We start from the raw sequence: 16,782 nt of genomic DNA, 5'->3' as shown, positions 1-16,782 counted from the left end.
TGATTGCTTCCGCTTATCTTCTGAGTCAGAAGCCGGTTCCGGAGTTTCTCAAGGCTCATTCCACTAGGGGTCAGGCGGCTTCTTGGGCTGAGTCGTCGCTCGTGCCTCCGGTGGATATTTGTAAGGCTGCGGTTTGGTCCTCCTTGCATTCATTTGTTCGGCATTATCGGGTAGATGTTCAGGCGCGTCGGGACGCGGTGTTCGGTGAGCGTGTTCTGGTATCGGCCCTTCGGGGGTCCCGCCCGTGAGAGGGACTGCTTTGGTACGTCCCAATCGTAAAGTTAACCTCTACTGGTCTGGAGAGTGCTAAAGAAGGAGAAATTAGGTTCTTACCTGCTAATTTACTTTCTTTTAGCTTCTCCAGACCAGTAGAGGTCCCCACCCTGTCTGTTGTTGTTGTTGTTGGGGCTGTTGCGCGGGCAGTTTTTGGTTTTTGCTGCGGGTTCTAGTATTTTTCTAGGGCCGGGGAGAATTGAAGAACAGCGGCTGTGGCTCGGCTGGCTTAGCTGGCGAGCTATGGGGACCTTATTCCTTCGGGAATTTCTCCTCTGCATTTTCCAACAGCATTTTTGGGTATGTTATTTGTTACTCCTTTCGGAGTATTGTTTTTTCTCTCTGTTGTTTTCCAGTTCTTGGTTCTGCTTGGCTATTCGGCAGACTGAGGGAAATAGAGAGGAGGGGCTAGGATATACTGTCCCAAAGTTTTGTTTTCAGTCTCCACCTGCTGGTCATGATTAGATATATACCCAATCGTAAAGTTAACCTCTACTGGTCTGGAGAAGCTAAAAGAAAGTAAATTAGCAGGTAAGAACCTAATTTCTCCTTTGTTGCCAAATGGTTAACTGCAGTTTTAGATCTACTTACATTGCTTTGTCGACATAGTAAAACAAGCATGCCATTTTATTTTTTTATGTATCTATCTATAATGATTTATACTAAGCCAGTAGCCTTGGTGGATCACACAAAAATATAATTCAAAATAGCATAACTGCAGAATCCCATACATCAAGGAATGTACAGTCAATTCCATCCATCTACATGATCTGATGAAGTAATCATTTTAATTTTACTACAACTATTCTTCAGTTTGTCACAAATCATTTTTAGGCATACCATGAATTAGTTACATGACAAGATAATGCTTGACATATCAAGTGCTACAGTTTGATAAAGTCAAAAGTTAACTGTTTTTAGTGCTTTTTCTCAGAAAGAAATTTCATTTTAGAATATGTCTTTAAAGAATATAGATGGTGAAAATCTAATTGGAGTAACACATAGTTTATTTCGCTATACTTATGATATTTGAAACCATATAAATCATAATTCACAATTACACTTTTTCTGCTTGTAGCTGGAAGTCTGCACAGGCTAGCCCATTCCTACAGATGGAGAGTCTAAAAGTGTTTCTGCAGCTACTTTCATATCCTCTGTGGACTGTAAAAGCTAAAGTCTATCACTACTGTATGGAGATGATAAAGGTAAGAACTATAAAATGACATAGTATTGATAAGAACATAAGAATTGCCATACAGGGACAGACCCACATGCATCAAGACAGCAGACTCCTCCCCAGCACTATCTAAAATCTTATCTAGGTGAGAAAGACATGGGGGAAGCCACTTCTTGCCCTGTATCGGTAACTTGGAATATTGCTACTCCTTGGGTTTTGGCCAGGTACAAGTGACCTGGATTGGCCACCATAAGAACAGGCTACTGGGCTTGATGGACCATTGGTCTGACCCAGTAAGGCTGTTCTTATGTTCTTATGATGCGTGAGGTCTGCCACCTTCTCATCTGGCCCAGCATCCTGTTTCCAACAGCGTCCAACCCAGGTTCATAGCTAGATCCCAATTAGTAAAACAGATTTTATGCTGCTTATCCTAGGAATAAGCAGTGGATTTTCCCAGGCCATCTCAATAATAACCTATGGACTTCTCTTTTAGCAAATTATCCAAACCTTTTTTAAACCCTGCTAAGCTAACTGATTTCACAACATTCTCCGGCAATGAATTCCAGAGTTTAATTATATGTTGTGTGAAGAAATAATTTCTCTAGTTTGTTTTAAATCTACTACCTAGTAGCTTCATCCCATGCCTTCTAGTCCTAGTATTTTTGGAAAGAGTAAACAAGTGATTCACATCTACCCTTTCCACTCCACTCAGTATTTTATAGACCTCTATCATATCACTCTTGAGCTGTCTCTTTTCCAAGCTGAAGAGCCCTAGCTGCTTTAGCCTTTCCTCATAGGGAAGTCGTCCCATCCCTTTTATCATTTTTGTCACCCTGCTCTGTACCTTTTCTAATTCCACTATATCTTTTTTGAGATGTGGTGACCAGAATTGCACACAGTATTTGAGGTGCAGTCGTACCAGAGAGCAATACAAGGGCATTATTATATTTTCATCTTTGTTTTTCTTTCCTTTCCTGATAATTCCTAACATTCTATTTGCTTTCTTAGCTCAATGTGCGGCAGTGGCTGAGGGTTGTAGGTATCCTCTACAACAGGGCTGCCCAATTCTGGTCCTCGAGGTCTACAGGCAGGCCAGGTTTTCAGGATATCCGCAATGAATATGCATGAGAGAGATTTGCCTGCACTGCCTTCTTGGTATGCAAATCTCTCTCATGTATATTCATTGTGGATATCCTGACATTAGCCATTCCACAGTCCGGAAAATAGTTTACAAGTGGAGAATTTTCCAAACAACTGCCAACATGCCCAGGTCTGGTCATCCAAGCAAGTTGACCTCCAGAGCAGACTGCAAGATGCTAAAAGAAGTCTCCAAAAACCCTAAAATGTCATCACGAGACCTACAGCAGGCTCTTGCTACTGTTGATGTGAAAATGCGTGCCTCTACAATCAGAAAGAGACTGCACAAATTTAAATTACATGGGAGGTGTGCAAGGAGGAAACCTTTACTTTCTAAGAGAAACATCAAGGCCGGCTGAAGTTTTCCAGAGAGAACGTAGACAAACACCAGGACTTCTGGAATAGTGTTCAAGGACATGTTTGGTGTACACCAAATATAGCATTCCAGGACAAGAACCTCATACCAACTGTGAAGCATGGAGGTGGAAGTGTCATGGATTGGGGATGCTTTGCTGCAGTAGGACCTGGCCAGTCCACTTTCATAGAATTCTACTGTGTATGAGAGGGTGCTTGAGTAACATGTGAGACCATCTGTAAGAAAATTGAAGCGGAACTGGACACTGCAACATGACAATGACCCCAAACATACCAGTAAATCCACCAAGGACTGGCCGAAAACTAAGAAATGGAGAGTCCTGCAGTGGCTGAGTCAAAGCCTTGATCTTAATCCCATTGAGATGCTGTGGGGTGATTTGAAACTGGCTGTACATGCAAAAACCCCTCAAACATCTCATGATAACAGATCGGAAAAGGTTATCATGCCGCTGTACAGGGACATGGTGTGCCCTCACCTGGAGTACTGCATCCAGCACTGGTTGCTGTATATAAAAAAGGACACGGTACTACTCGAAAGGGTCCAGAGAAGAGCTACTAAAATGGTTAAGGGGCTGGAGGAGTTGCCGTACAGCGAGAGATTAGAGAAACTGGGCCTCTTCTCCCTTGAAAAGAGGAGACTGAGAGGGGACATGATCGAAACATTCAAGATACTGAAGGGAATAGACTTAGTAGATAAAGACAGGTTGTTCACCCTCTCCAAGGTAGGGAGAACGAGAGGGCACTCTCTAAAGTTGAAAGGGGATAGATTCCGTACAAACGTAATGAAGTTCTTCTTCACCCAGAGAGTGGTAGAAAACTGGAATGCTCTTCCGGAGTCTGTTATAGGGGAAAATACCCTCCAGGGATTCAAGACAAAGTTGGACAAGTTCCTTCTAAACTGGAACGTAAGCAGGTGAGGCTGGACTCATTTAGAGCACTGGCCTTTGACCTAAGGACCGCCGCATGAGCGGACTGCTGGGCACGATGGACCACAGGTCTGACCCAGCAGTGGCAATTCTTACATACGGGAAGAACACAATTTGGACAGATTCAAGAGCAAGTCAAAATGCTTTCTTTTTAATGATGCATTTGACAGCTAGAAAGCTAGATTAGGAGCCTCAATTGAATCTTATTTCCTAACTTTTTTTGAAGCCCACTGCTCTCCCCCCTCCTATTGTTTTTTCCCTTACTTGTCTTATTTGACAGCTAGAAAGCTAGATTAGGAGCATCAATTGAATCTATTTCCTAACTTTTTTTGAAGCCCACTGCTCTCCCCCCTCCTATTGTTTTTTCCCTTACTCGTTTTATTTACTATCAATAACTTGTATTTCTTTCCCCATTTTTTCCTATTGTATTATATGTTCTGTCAGGTTGGTCGTATTTATTTGGTTTGATTTCCCTAGAAATTTGTAATTTTACTGTTTTTCACATTGTTTAGAATTTTGAATAAGTGATTAATCAAATCCATAATAATATTATACACACAATATCTATTTCATTAAAAAAAAAAGAAAGAAAAACCTCTCCCCCTCCGAAGAGAGTCCTCCCTGATGTCCCCCGAAAAAAATGACACCAGGGGCCGAATCGCTCCCCCCCCCGGCACCAGTGAAAATTGGCAGGAGGGATGCCCACTCCTTCCTGCCATACTGACACCCTTCCGCCCAAGAAAAAAAATGGCAGGAAGGATCCCACCCCCTCCTGCCAATGGAGGTCCCCAAAAGCATTCCCTCCCCTCCCCCAAAAAAAGAGGCAGGAGGGATCCCACACCTTCCTGCCACTGGATGTTCCCCCTACCTCCTATACCCCATACCTTTGTTAGAAATCTGGAGCAGGAGGGAAGCTCGGTCCTTCCTGCTCCAAGGCCCGCAAGTTCAAAATGGCAGGCCTTCCTCTCCACGGTGCATCTTATGATGAATGGGGAATGGGGAGGGGCCTAAGGTGTCTGAGCCAATTAGGACCTTAGGCCATTCCCCATGCATCAGACCAAGCTTCCACCTGCTCCCGACTTCTGACAAAGGTACGAGGAGGGAGGTTGGGGGAACATCTGGTAGCAGGAGGGAGTGGGCATCCCTCCTGCTTTTATAGGCGTAGGGTGGGAGGGTAGGGGATGGTTCGGGGTGGGAGCGCTTGTTGCATGGGAGGGGGACCTCCATTGGCAGGAGGGGGGTGAGCGTCCCTCCTGTCAATTTTTTCTTGTGCAGGTTTGGGGGTGGTTGGCATAGCAGGAGTGAGTGGGCATCCCTTCTGCCAATTTTCACTAGCATGGGGGGAAGGGGTCGTTCCTCAGTGCTGGTTTGTCAGGGTGATATCAGGGAGGGCTGTCATGGGGGGGGTAAATGAGACAGATATGGTGCATGCATAACACATGCACATCCATTTAAAAAAAGTAAAAAAAAAAAAAAAGTTTCCTGCCTCGAGCAGCTAAGTGGCAGGAGGCTGCTTTGGGGCTTCCCTTGCCTCTCAGCTGTTGAGCTTCCCCTGCTGGCTCTGCTCATGTGTCAGAGTCACTCTCACAGCGATTCATCAGCGGAATCAAGACAAGTATCACAAACCTCCGTTCAAATCATTTTCATACTAACTTTTGTGCATCAATAGCTCTTTTGGAATCGGCCAAAAATCGGATCAGAGTGGATCCAAGCAGTCTTACCGACCCTGTTTAGTGCATCTAGCTCTAAGGGCTAGATTCACAAACCTGCCTGATCAGGCCCGATCCGGGCAGGTCCGATGAATTCTTGAAGCCCCAATATGTAGATGGGGGCGATCGGAGGAACGGCCCCATCTGCCTGCCCGGATTGCATAATGCAGTTTGCAGGTTTAATTTTATGTCAGTTTCATAAAACTAAAACTTCTAATGTGCACACAGTAAAGCTTTATAAAATTGGAATATTTAATTTTAAATGTACCTCGCTTTATTTATTTGTTTAAGGAATGTTTGGGTATCCATAATGTTACCAAGCCAGTGTCTTCAATTTGCCATGGAATTCATTTTCTCCTTCATCCTAAAGTTCTCTATGAAATCTCTAGTTTTGGCCTTCAGGATTCCAATAAGGAGGTAAATTATATATTTTAAAATAGGTGAGCATAAATGTCATGACTATTGATATTCAAAACAGCTTGTATGGTTAGTTCTAGATTTTGTGCTGAAAATACAAGTTAAAATGCATCAAGGAGAACTGGAAAGTGTTTTAAAGGTTGTGTGGATAGTGCACTATCTGAATAACTTTTCTAAAGTCTTGCTAGTCTATCCCATGAAGTCTCGGCAGCCATTTTGAAAATCTTCAGACTGGTGGTGGCTCTAGCAGGGGCAGGAAAGGGTTGGGATCTTTCCTGCCCCTGACAAAGCCGCTAGACCATGAGAGATGATATGGTAAGGTACGGGGGGGGGGGGGTTTGACATCAGGGTTGTATCATGGAGAGACGGACAGATTGGTGGCAGATAGAACAGGGAGGGAGGGATGATGGATGGATGGCAGAAGAAGGGGCAGGGATGTAGCAATGGGAGGGTCTGGCCCGCCCAGCCACACAGCAATGTAGAACTTTTCCACACTGTCGGGGAAGCAGTCTAGCCTCCTGTGATCCCTGCACCTCTTTTTCTTCACTCTCAAGCTTTAACGGGTCAGAGTCAGTGGCAGCAATTCCTACAGGCTGCCTGACACTAATCTGGAAGCCTTTCCTCTGCTGCTGTCGCAACTTCCTGTTTCTGCTGTGGCAGATGAGAGGCTTCTGGGTTAGCGGCAGGCAGCCTATAGCAATCGCTCCCACTGACTGACTTGTTGAAGCTAGCGGAGAGGGAGGTGCAGGAGCCCAGCCTGTTCCCCTGACAGCAAGAGAGAGAGTTAATTGTAAGTGTGGTGAGAGAGAGATAGGCAGGAAAGATGCTACACGTGGGTTGAGAGGACAAGAGAAGTAGGACATGGGATGCAGGGGAGGAAGGGAGAGATACTGCAAAGGGGTGGAGAGGAGTGAGAAAGGAAAATGTTACATATGGGGTAGAGGGGAGGGGGAGAGACTTCAAGGAGAAGGGCAAGAGAAGGAGAAATGTTGGGGAATAATGGTACAGAAACCTTTTGAGGATAACAATTCAGAGCAATTAAAGCACATTATCAGATTTTCTAGACTTAAAACAAACTTGTAAACTCAAAAGCAACAAATCACAGGAAAAAAATGCTATTTATTTCAGAATCCTATGAGAGCTGAAACTCAAACTGCCAATCACAATACCTGAAAATTGGAAGGTGGTCAATGTAATTCCAGAGCCCAAAATGCAAAATATTTATGCATCTAACTGAAATTTCTCTTACATACCTTCTAGATTCTATATGCTAGGTGTTCATTCCAACCTGCAGTCCATGTATTGCAGAAATCCACAACTTTTCTGAGCACGTGCTCCACCCCCCCTTAGCCTGAGAGCTGGTAAACAAATCCATTTTTACTTTCTGCAAGCAGTCAGTGCAGAAGTCTTTTGCAGTTGTTCTGATTCTGTTTCTTATTTTTTCACTTAAAGTTCGTTTCTTGGTGGCTTCAGTGCCTTGAGACCCCTTCCCAGTAGTCCCCTGTCAGAGGAATGGATGCAGTCCCATGGTGCCAGACTGCAGCTTCACAGAGAAGCTCTTGTGGATCTGTGGAGCCAGCCTGCTTGTGTGCTACCATTTATAGATTTGGGGTCCCTTCACTGTTGGCCAATGACCTTGTCACAGGTTTCAAGAGTAAGCTGTATGTGTCTGAAGTGAAACCCACCTGGATTTCAAGGCACAGGCTGTCTTTCCTGCCCCCGAATGCGTGGACAAGGATCCGTGGGGGCGAAGGTCAAAGTCGGTGTCCGGCTGGCTGGCAGTCCGAAGATGTTCCACTCTGATCGTTTGGAGAAGTTTCTGAGGCAGAAAGTCCTTTCTCTCCATTCAGCTGTTGTTAAAATCGCTAATAAGCATGGCACTGCAGATACTGTGAGTACCTCCATTATTTCTTATGGGAACTTCGGAGGTGGCTTGTGAAACAATATAAAAGTCATTTTTCACAGTTTCTGAGTGTAGAATTCAGGTCCTCCACCTCCCCAGACCCCAAATTGCTATTTTTTATTTTTGGATTTTGTTTATTTTTGCCGTTTTTGCCGTGAATTTGTGACAGTGGCCATCTTGGATTTTAAAATTGATATTTTTTTCTAACTTTCATTTCTACCTCAATAACACCTCAATTTGACTCAAAATCGAGTGGGATAGGCTCCTCAACCCCTAATCTATTGAATGTGGACATTGATTGTGCTGGATCAGTGATTGTGTACCATGTGCTGTAGCGTGCCGGGAGAGAGGGCAGGAGCTTTGTACTTTGTCTCCTCCATGCCCTCTTGAGCTAGGGAGCCAGCTGGATCCATGCCTTTTCAAGAGAATTTTGCCCAGAGGCCGTTCTGGAGTCTGGCGTATGACATGACACATATACCTCAACAGAGCCCTACCATGGTTGCGGAGTGGGCCTTTTGAACTGATTTTTTTTTTTTTAATTATTATTTATTTATAAAATTTTACAATATTTCCAAGCGTATACATCTTGTACAGTAAAGTGAGATCAAGCAACATATTAAACTAAAATTGCAAAATTAATATTACTACAAGGAAATACTAATCTAGCTGATCTCACACTAGTCCTCAATATTATTGGATCCGTAATTAAGAGTAGAACATATATAATTCAAATTAATTAAATAAGAAAAATCCTTATCTGACTAAAGTGCAGGAAGCTAACTTTCCATGGACGTTGTTATTCCTTTTTCTAGACGTTTCATTGAGAGAAAGCTAATCAGTTGAGATGGCTCTGTAAATATATACTTCAATGATAAATATCTAACTACACATTTACATGGATATCTCAAGAAGAAAATACCCCCTATTTGAGTCACTCCAGGTTTTAGAATTAAAAATTCTTTTCTTCTTTTTTGAGTCTCTCTAGAGACATCAGGAAAAATCTGAATATGCTGCCCCAGGAAGTCTTTGGATCTATTTTTAAAGAAAAGTTTTAATATCCAATCCTTGTCTGGAGCCAAAGCAACAGACAACAAGAGAGTAGCTGGAACAGCCAATTCTCTATCTGATTGTTCCAGTATAGCCGAAATGTCCAATGGCCTCTCCCGGGGTTCCTCAATTTTTTCTTCTTCTTTGAATTGGGGCTTAGTAGGTAGGTAATACACTCTTGTAAGAGGAGGTAAGGAGTTTTCAGGAATTTCCAAAATTTCCATAAAATATCTTTTCACCATTTCTCTAGGAGAAGTTGACAGGATTCTTGGAAAATTTATGAATCTCAAATTATTTATTCGACCATTATTCTCCTGCACTTCCAACTTCTTCCTGAGTAATATATTATCTTTAACCAGCATATCTTGATTTTGTTTCAATAGCATTAGCTCCTTATTTGTATTTTGTGTCTCTGTTTTAAATTGTGACATGTCCTGCTTTAAAACTTTTATTTCTTCCTTTTGTTCTTTTAATCCTTTTGAACTGATTTTATTCAGCTCCTCTGAGTAGCGTATCCTCAGACCCTGCTCGTTTGCTGCAGCTGGCGGGCACATTGGGGCTTTTTCAGTCTACGGTATCTGGCAAAGCTTCCTGTTCGGGAGCTCTCTTATCTGGCCATGCCTGACCTCGATTGCAGTAGTTGTTATGTAGCTTTTATGTCTCCTGCCACTGTATTTAATTTGGATCTGGCTGATGCCTTTGCTGAGACTGGTCTCCTCGGCCACCCTGAGCGTCCAGATTTAAAGATGCTGATTCTTCTTCACATTTGCAGTGGGCTGCTGTCTGCCTCTTTAAGGCTGATGTTCTGAAAGAGCTCCATTTGGATTTTCCACCTTCTAATTCTCTGGCTTCGGTCCTGGACAGTTCTCCTGTGCCTTTTTCCATTCAGTCCACAGCTCCTTGGACTGATTTCTGAACAATGTAATCCCCAGAAAGCTCTTTCCGATCTGCCAAAGCTATGTCTACACTTTATCACCTGAATCCTGATTTTTGGCAGGTCGGAACAGCCTGAGGTAGATTCTGCATGCAAAAGGTTTTCCAGCATGCAACACTCCCTAGTGATGGGAGACTGAGGATTCAGGATTCTCGGGATCACAGGGTGAATGTTATGTTACAAACTATTGTTTTCTAGCATCCTCAGGTAGCCGAGTGGCAGTGGCCACATCCTTTATGGTGCATATCTGCCATTCCAGCCTGCGCAATGCGTCCTCTGTGGAGGTGCATGCCTGTCCTCTGCTGGTGCTGGTTGGTGTGGCTGCGGTGCTGAGTGCCCTTTATGATCTCATTCAAGTTCTTAGTACATTTTCTGCTGGTGCAGTGTCTTGAATGCCAAATTCCTTGGATCCGTCTTTGAATGAGGATGCTACCTTGAGGATCATCTTCAGCATCCGCCTTTTTAAGGGCCATATTCTTGTTGGTATAGGTCTGGCTGACCTGTACTCAGGTGTTGTGAATGCCACCCTACGTTGCTCCCTGTGATCCAGTTTTGCTGGACATCGGGAGAGGATCATCATCCTCTTCGTTCTTCCCGCATGGGTCATCAGAATTACTCAGGTTTTTCCTCCTAAAAACATTCCCAGGGCTATGCCCATGTTGCCATAGTTCCAATTCCAGGCATCATCAGATTCCTGCGAAGTGGCTTCGCCTCACAAAAAAAAGAGAGAAGAAAGCACCAATGTCGCCAGGGATTGGGTGTAGCTTCCTCCCTTGCAGGATGTCTTCTACAATTTTGTCAGGAGTGGACTCGATTTTCATCAGACACTTGTTAGTCCTCCTTTGCCTGCCTCCGGCTTGGTTTCTGGACTGCGGCAAGTCGACTGCCATTGAGTCCAGGGTCTGTGATATTTTGTAACTTATCTTAGTATTTGGGATGCTGGAACTTGTTCCAGACCACAAATAATAATAATAATAATAACAACTTAATACCGCAATACCGTGAAGTTCTATGTGGTTTACAGAAGATTAAGCAAAGGTAACAAATTGAATTGACTTTAAGAGGGGAGGAAGAAAGATAATTAATAGGACAGGAAATTCATTGTTGAGGAGAGAGTGATCAAAAGGACAAGTTAATCACTATAGAGGGGAGAGAGAAGAGAGGATCAATTGTCTAGATGCTTTAGGAACAAGTGTGTTTTTAGACGTTTCCTAAATTCCTCATAAGTAGTGGGTGAAAGCAATTGTTCTAGGTCTTTACCCCATGATGCTACTTGGTGTGAGAGAAGGTGTTCATGGTGTTTTTTCAGTTTACAACCTCGAACTGGGGGAGAAACAAAATTGGAATGTGAGCTTCTCTTGTGTCTGTTGGCTGAGAAGAAGAAAAGGTCAGTTATGTATTTAGGGGCAAGTCCGTGTAGTGCTTTAAAGCAGAAGCAGGCAAATTTAAACTTTACGCGCGCCGCCATTGGCAGCCAATGCAGCTGCCGGTAGTAGGGTGTCACGTGGTCAAACTTCCTCAGCCCAAAGATCAATCTGACTGCTGCATTTTGCATCAATTGTAAACGTTGCATATTCTTTTGGGAAATTGCTAAATAAGCGATGTTACAGTAGTCAAGTAGACTTAGTACGAGGGTTTGGACTAGGGTTCTGAATGCCGATGTATCGAAGTAAGCTTTAATGGATCTGAGTTTCCAGAGAGTAAAGAATCCCTTTCTGATTAAGGAGTCTACCTGGTCTTTCATGGTTAGGCATTGATCCAAAGTTACACCTAGAATCTTAATGGTGGGCTGAATAGGGTAACTAAGTTTATTGATACATAGTGGTGATTTGGTGTCAAGCGGATGTGGCAAAGCAACGAAGAAAGTTATTTTTCCTGAATCAAGTTTGAGCCTAAAGTTTGTCATCCAGTGCTTCATCATGTTTATGGCTTCTAAAGCTTTAGGAATCGTTTCAGAGATAGAATTAGCAAATGGGATGATAATCGTAAAGTCATCTGCATAACTAAATAGTTTTATTCCCAGCTGGGTTAGCTGCGTGCCCAGTGAGGACATATAGACGTTGAAAAGCAATGGAGATAGTGGAGACCCTTGTGGCACACCGGATGGGTTGCTCCAGGTGTTTGAAAGCTCATAATTAAAACATACCTGATAAGTGCGGGATATAAGGAAGCCACGGAACCAGTTCAGCACCTCATCCCTGATACCAATGGCGTCTAGGCATTGCAGCAGTTTCTCGTGGTCTACTAGATCAAAGGCAGAACTCATATCGAATTGCATAACCAGGGCATTAAGGCCCTTATTAAACAGTAGACGCAGATTGTCTAAGATAGCCGCACTTACTGTCTCAGTACTGAATAACGGTCTAAAACCGGATTGAGTTTCATGTAGGAGAGAGAACTGATCAAGATAATCCATCAGTTGGATGTGTACCAATCCCTCCATTATTTTTACAATAAACGGAATGGATGCTACTGATCTGTAGTTGGATATTAGGGCTGAAGATTCTTTTCAATTTTTTAGGATTGGGGTTATTATTATGTGACCATTATTAGAGAGAAACTTCCCAGTTTTTAAGTTGTGAGCCAAGTATTGCAACAGCGATAGTTTAAATTTTAAAGGTGCCGCTTTCATGATTTCTGGGGGGCATGAATCCAGAATGCAATAGGATTTAGAGTATTTGTTATATAGTCAGGTGTAATTATTCCACTCTAAATCTTGAAAGGAGTTTCAGATCATGTCTGCCGGTATATCATTTCCTTGGGTGAGAGCTATTTGATGATCACTAGGGTCGTTAGTTGAACAATGGATTCTAAGGTTTTTAATTTTTGAATCGACGTACAGTGCTAAGTCATTTGCAGAGGGTAACTTAGTGTTGTGTGTGGATGTGGTGTAGCGAGCGGTGTCAAATAAATTTGTGATCAGGTTGAATAGCTCTTTTGTATTGATTCCTTTTGAGCCATTACAAGATGAGTTGATTTTAATTGAGTAGAATGCTTTACGTTTGTCTTTTATCATTTGTTTGTAGATTTTTATGTTAGCTCTCCATTTGTTACGGTCAGCTAGTTCTCCTGTTTTTTTCCAAGTTCTTTCTAGTCGTCTAGCTAGTTGTTTCATTTTTAGAATTCGGTGTCAAACCATTTGTTATATTTATTTGCATTGGTTTTGCTATTACGTATAGGGGCGATTTTGTCTAAAATGGATGTGCTGGTTGTCATCCAGTGATCCCAGAAATCGATTCCTTCTTCTATCTCTGATTGCAGTTCGTATTGTGACCAGTATTCTATTGGGTTAATATAGCCTCTTGTGTGATGTTCTCTTTTTATTATTGGGCGTATTTTAGATTTATGATAAGACCAGATTAGCTGGAAATAATAAGTAAAATGGTCAGACCAGATATCATGACACCAGGTGCTTTTATGTGTAGAGATGGCAGGGTCTGGGATGTCCTTTGTGGACATGGCTACCACATCTAACTGATGGCCTTTTTCATGTTTTTGTGTGGGTGGAGGGAGCTTAGGTGTGCTAGAAAGGCTTGGAGAATTGGAGACATATTCTAGAACTACAGTCAGTCACCCACTTCTTGTGAATTTCCTTTTTCTGAATGGACAACGGAGTACATGGTTCTAGCTGTCTCCAGGGGAGTTTCTAGTGTCCTTGGATCTCACAGAGGTTTTCTTCCATATTACCATCTGCCCAGAGCAGTCTTCCTCAGCTGACAGTTCTGGTCTCATGTGCATGGTCCCTTTTGTAGGAGGTGTGCTGTCTGATCTTACAAGAGCTAGGGTTTGCCCCAGAAGGTCTTGTTGGCATCAGCAGAGATCTCGAAGGCTGGGTGCCTTTTTGGTCAACGACCTATGCGGAAGCTGGGTCCAGATGCCTTGGTTTGGCCCTGGCTGACTCAACGAGTGCCTGCATGATGATCAGGTTTATTTAAAATTTGATAATATCGCTTATAATACTTCTAAGTGATGTACATTTTAAAAACAGGGGTACAATATTACAAATTAAGAACATAGACAAGATCAAATAAGGACCAACATGATACAAAAGGGTCAGAGGTAGAACTGCAATAATTATAGGAAAGAAACAGGTATGGGAAATATAAACTGGTTTAACAGGGAAATGTCTGGAGCCTCCTGTAATTTATATTTCTTTAGAGAAAGACGTTATTTAATTGAAGATTTAGTTTTCAAAGGTGTCTTTGTATAGGAAGGACTTCAGGGGCTCTTGAATCTATCAAGATTTTGTTCGCCTCTTGAGAAAAGAAGGCAAAGTATTCCATAACTGCGGAGCGTATATTGTAAATATTTCATTTCTTCTAGTATTAATTATTTTTAAAGAGGGGATTGTAAGCAAATTTTGTTTTATGGATTGTAAGGTCCTGAATGGTGTATATGGGATTAAGAGTTTGGCCAGGAATGTTGGTAGATTTGACTGTCGAGTTTTAAAACAGAGCAGTATAATTTTATATGTAATTCAATGGGAAATTGGCAACCAGTGTGCATTTTGTAGAAGAGGCATTACATGGTAGAATTTTTTGGAGTTTGTGATGAGTTTATAGATGCATTCTGGATTAACTGTAGTCGTTTTAGTTGAATCTTGGTGATGTTTTTATATAATGAATTACAGTAATCCAGTCTAGAAATGATAAGAGTGAATGAGGGTATTGAGTGTGGCTGGTTCTAAGACCTTCGTGATTGATCTAATCATACGAAGTTTGTAAAAACAGTTTCTTGGTACCAAGCTTATTTGGCCACAGTAAGATAGTTTTTGATCTAAAATGACACTGAGAATTTTAATGCTAGAGACCATTTCTAGAGGAATATTGTCAATTTGAATTAGTACTGGTAGATATATTCCTTCCAGGGGAATATAATGATTTCATTTGCCGGACAGCGACGCATCCCGACCTGGTGTCTCTAGTTACTCTGGATTGACTTCTCCATCTGTGGTATATGGTAGAGAGTTGTGCAGGGACAGAAATCCTACCCGTCCCCGCCAAAATCCCACCCGTCCCCGTGAGGAATCCCACCCGTCCCCGCGAGGAATCCCCTCCGTCCCCACCCGTCCCTGTGAGGAATCCCCTCCGTCCCCGCCCGTTCCTATAAACTTCAGAAATAATTATTTCATTTAATTATGCTACTGAATTAAAGCCTCTGGTAGAGACCCATTTACAAATAAGCAAAGAGACTTTATTAATTTAGAAATATTAATTGGGAAGAATACATACTTTGTAAATGAATTTCTACCATAGCCTCTAATGTAAATATAAAATATAAATACTCAGCTGATGAGAACCCCCAAGCTTTCAGCTGAGGACTTCCTTTGCTGTTGGCTGGGGATCCCTTTTGCCAAGCTTGGCAGGCAGCAGTAGCGTCCCTGAGTCACAGATGCTGGCACCTCAGTGGCTCATGAATGTTGCCAGTGACTGCTGTGCTTGGTGGAGGGGAGTTCTGGCCATCTCTAGAGGAGGTCCTCTGCTGGCAGTGCTTGGGGATCCCCACCAGTCACAGCAAGGGTCAGCAAGTACTTCAACACTGTAGAAATAAAAACAGAAATGCATTTCCTTTTCTTTTGAACACAATACAAAGACATCTGCTATATACATTTCCCAAAGCTAACATATTTTAGTCAATAAATTCCGTGTTTTACCTTTGTTGTCTGGAAACTTATTTTTCCATAAAGTTGGTCCCAGTTTCTTTTTTCTGCTTCCCCATCTTCTGTAAATTCTTCTGTTGCTGTCCATTGGTTCCTCCTACCATGGTCCAGCATTTATCCTTTTCTCATCTTTCGTGCCTGCCCACCAGCCCCATGACCAACATTTTTCCTTGTATCACCCCTCTCCAGCACCATGCCACATCTCTTCCTCCATTCCCTTCACCACTATGTCCAACATTCCTCCCTCTTGCATCTATTTCAATCTGTCCCACTGTTCCCTTTCCACCACAATATTTCTCCCTCTCATCTGTACTTCACTCCCTTCCTATGACCAAAAATTTTCCTTTCTTCCATTCCCATGTACACAACCATCTTTCCCTCCCTTCATCTCTCCCAAGTCCTTGCCTTCTGTGTCCAAAAACGCATTCCCTCCCCCACCTCAACATCTCTTTCCCTTCCTTCCCCATCCTCTTTCCCAAGTTTATGCCTTGTGTCCAAAACGCACTCCCTCCCCCACTTCTTTCCCTCCCTTCCTCCATCCTCTCTCCCAAGTTCATGCCTTGTGCCAAAAACGCACTCCCTCCCCCTTTTGTGTTCTGCCTCCCAGCGGTGGGGCCTTGAGGATAATTCCTGTGGCAATTTCAGGGGGGGTGTTCAGTGGGGGGGGGGGTAGCTTGGTGCAGGTGTGCTAATGGCATTGGTGGGGCATAGCCTGGGAGGTGAGGCTCTGGTTATTTGGGGTAGTGGTACTGATACAGTGGAATTCTTTGAAACTGGCAATGATCTATTTTAATTACTTCTATTAAGGTTTAATCTCAAAAGGAAGTGTCAATGCATTCCCAACATCCAGAGTAGCTCTAAGTTGATGCCACCAAAATATTTGGGTTGGAGTTCAAAGAGCCTCTCCTTACACTATTGATGACCATATTTCTTAAAGCTGCTGTAGAACTTCTGAATCTGGGACAACAGAAGAAAAATTAACTAATACAATTATGCCTCCCAGCCCTCATCTGCAAGCAAAATGGAGTTCGAGCCGCGAGGCTCGTCTTCTTTTCCCTACCTGCCCTGCCAGCACACAGCCGACCGGAAGTCTTCCCGATGTCAGCGCTGATGTCTGACCCAAAGGGGGAACCCATGGGATCCCCGTCGCCCCGTTCCCGTGCAGCTCTCTAGTATGTGGTTCTCATACGTCTTCAGTGGGATGAGAAGCTCCGGTTCCCTTTTC

General features: G+C 43.0%; 1 protein-coding gene across 3 annotated transcripts in view; it reads left to right on the top strand.

Moving 5' to 3' along the window:
* RTTN (rotatin) overlaps positions 1-16,782 on the top strand; it is a 385,080-nt gene that overhangs the window by 107,055 nt on the left and 261,243 nt on the right. For all 3 annotated transcript variants that reach the window (XM_033934249.1, XM_033934250.1, XM_033934251.1), the window contains 2 exons: positions 1,352-1,478; positions 5,889-6,014. In XM_033934249.1, the coding sequence (XP_033790140.1) occupies positions 1,352-1,478; positions 5,889-6,014 (253 nt within the window). The remainder of the gene's footprint in view (positions 1-1,351; positions 1,479-5,888; positions 6,015-16,782) is intronic.

The sequence above is a fragment of the Geotrypetes seraphini genome, chromosome 2 (genome assembly GCF_902459505.1).
Source record: "Geotrypetes seraphini chromosome 2, aGeoSer1.1, whole genome shotgun sequence".
In the NCBI taxonomy this organism is placed as follows: Eukaryota; Metazoa; Chordata; class Amphibia; order Gymnophiona; family Dermophiidae; genus Geotrypetes; species Geotrypetes seraphini.
This window is presented reverse-complemented; position numbering and strand designations above follow the sequence as displayed.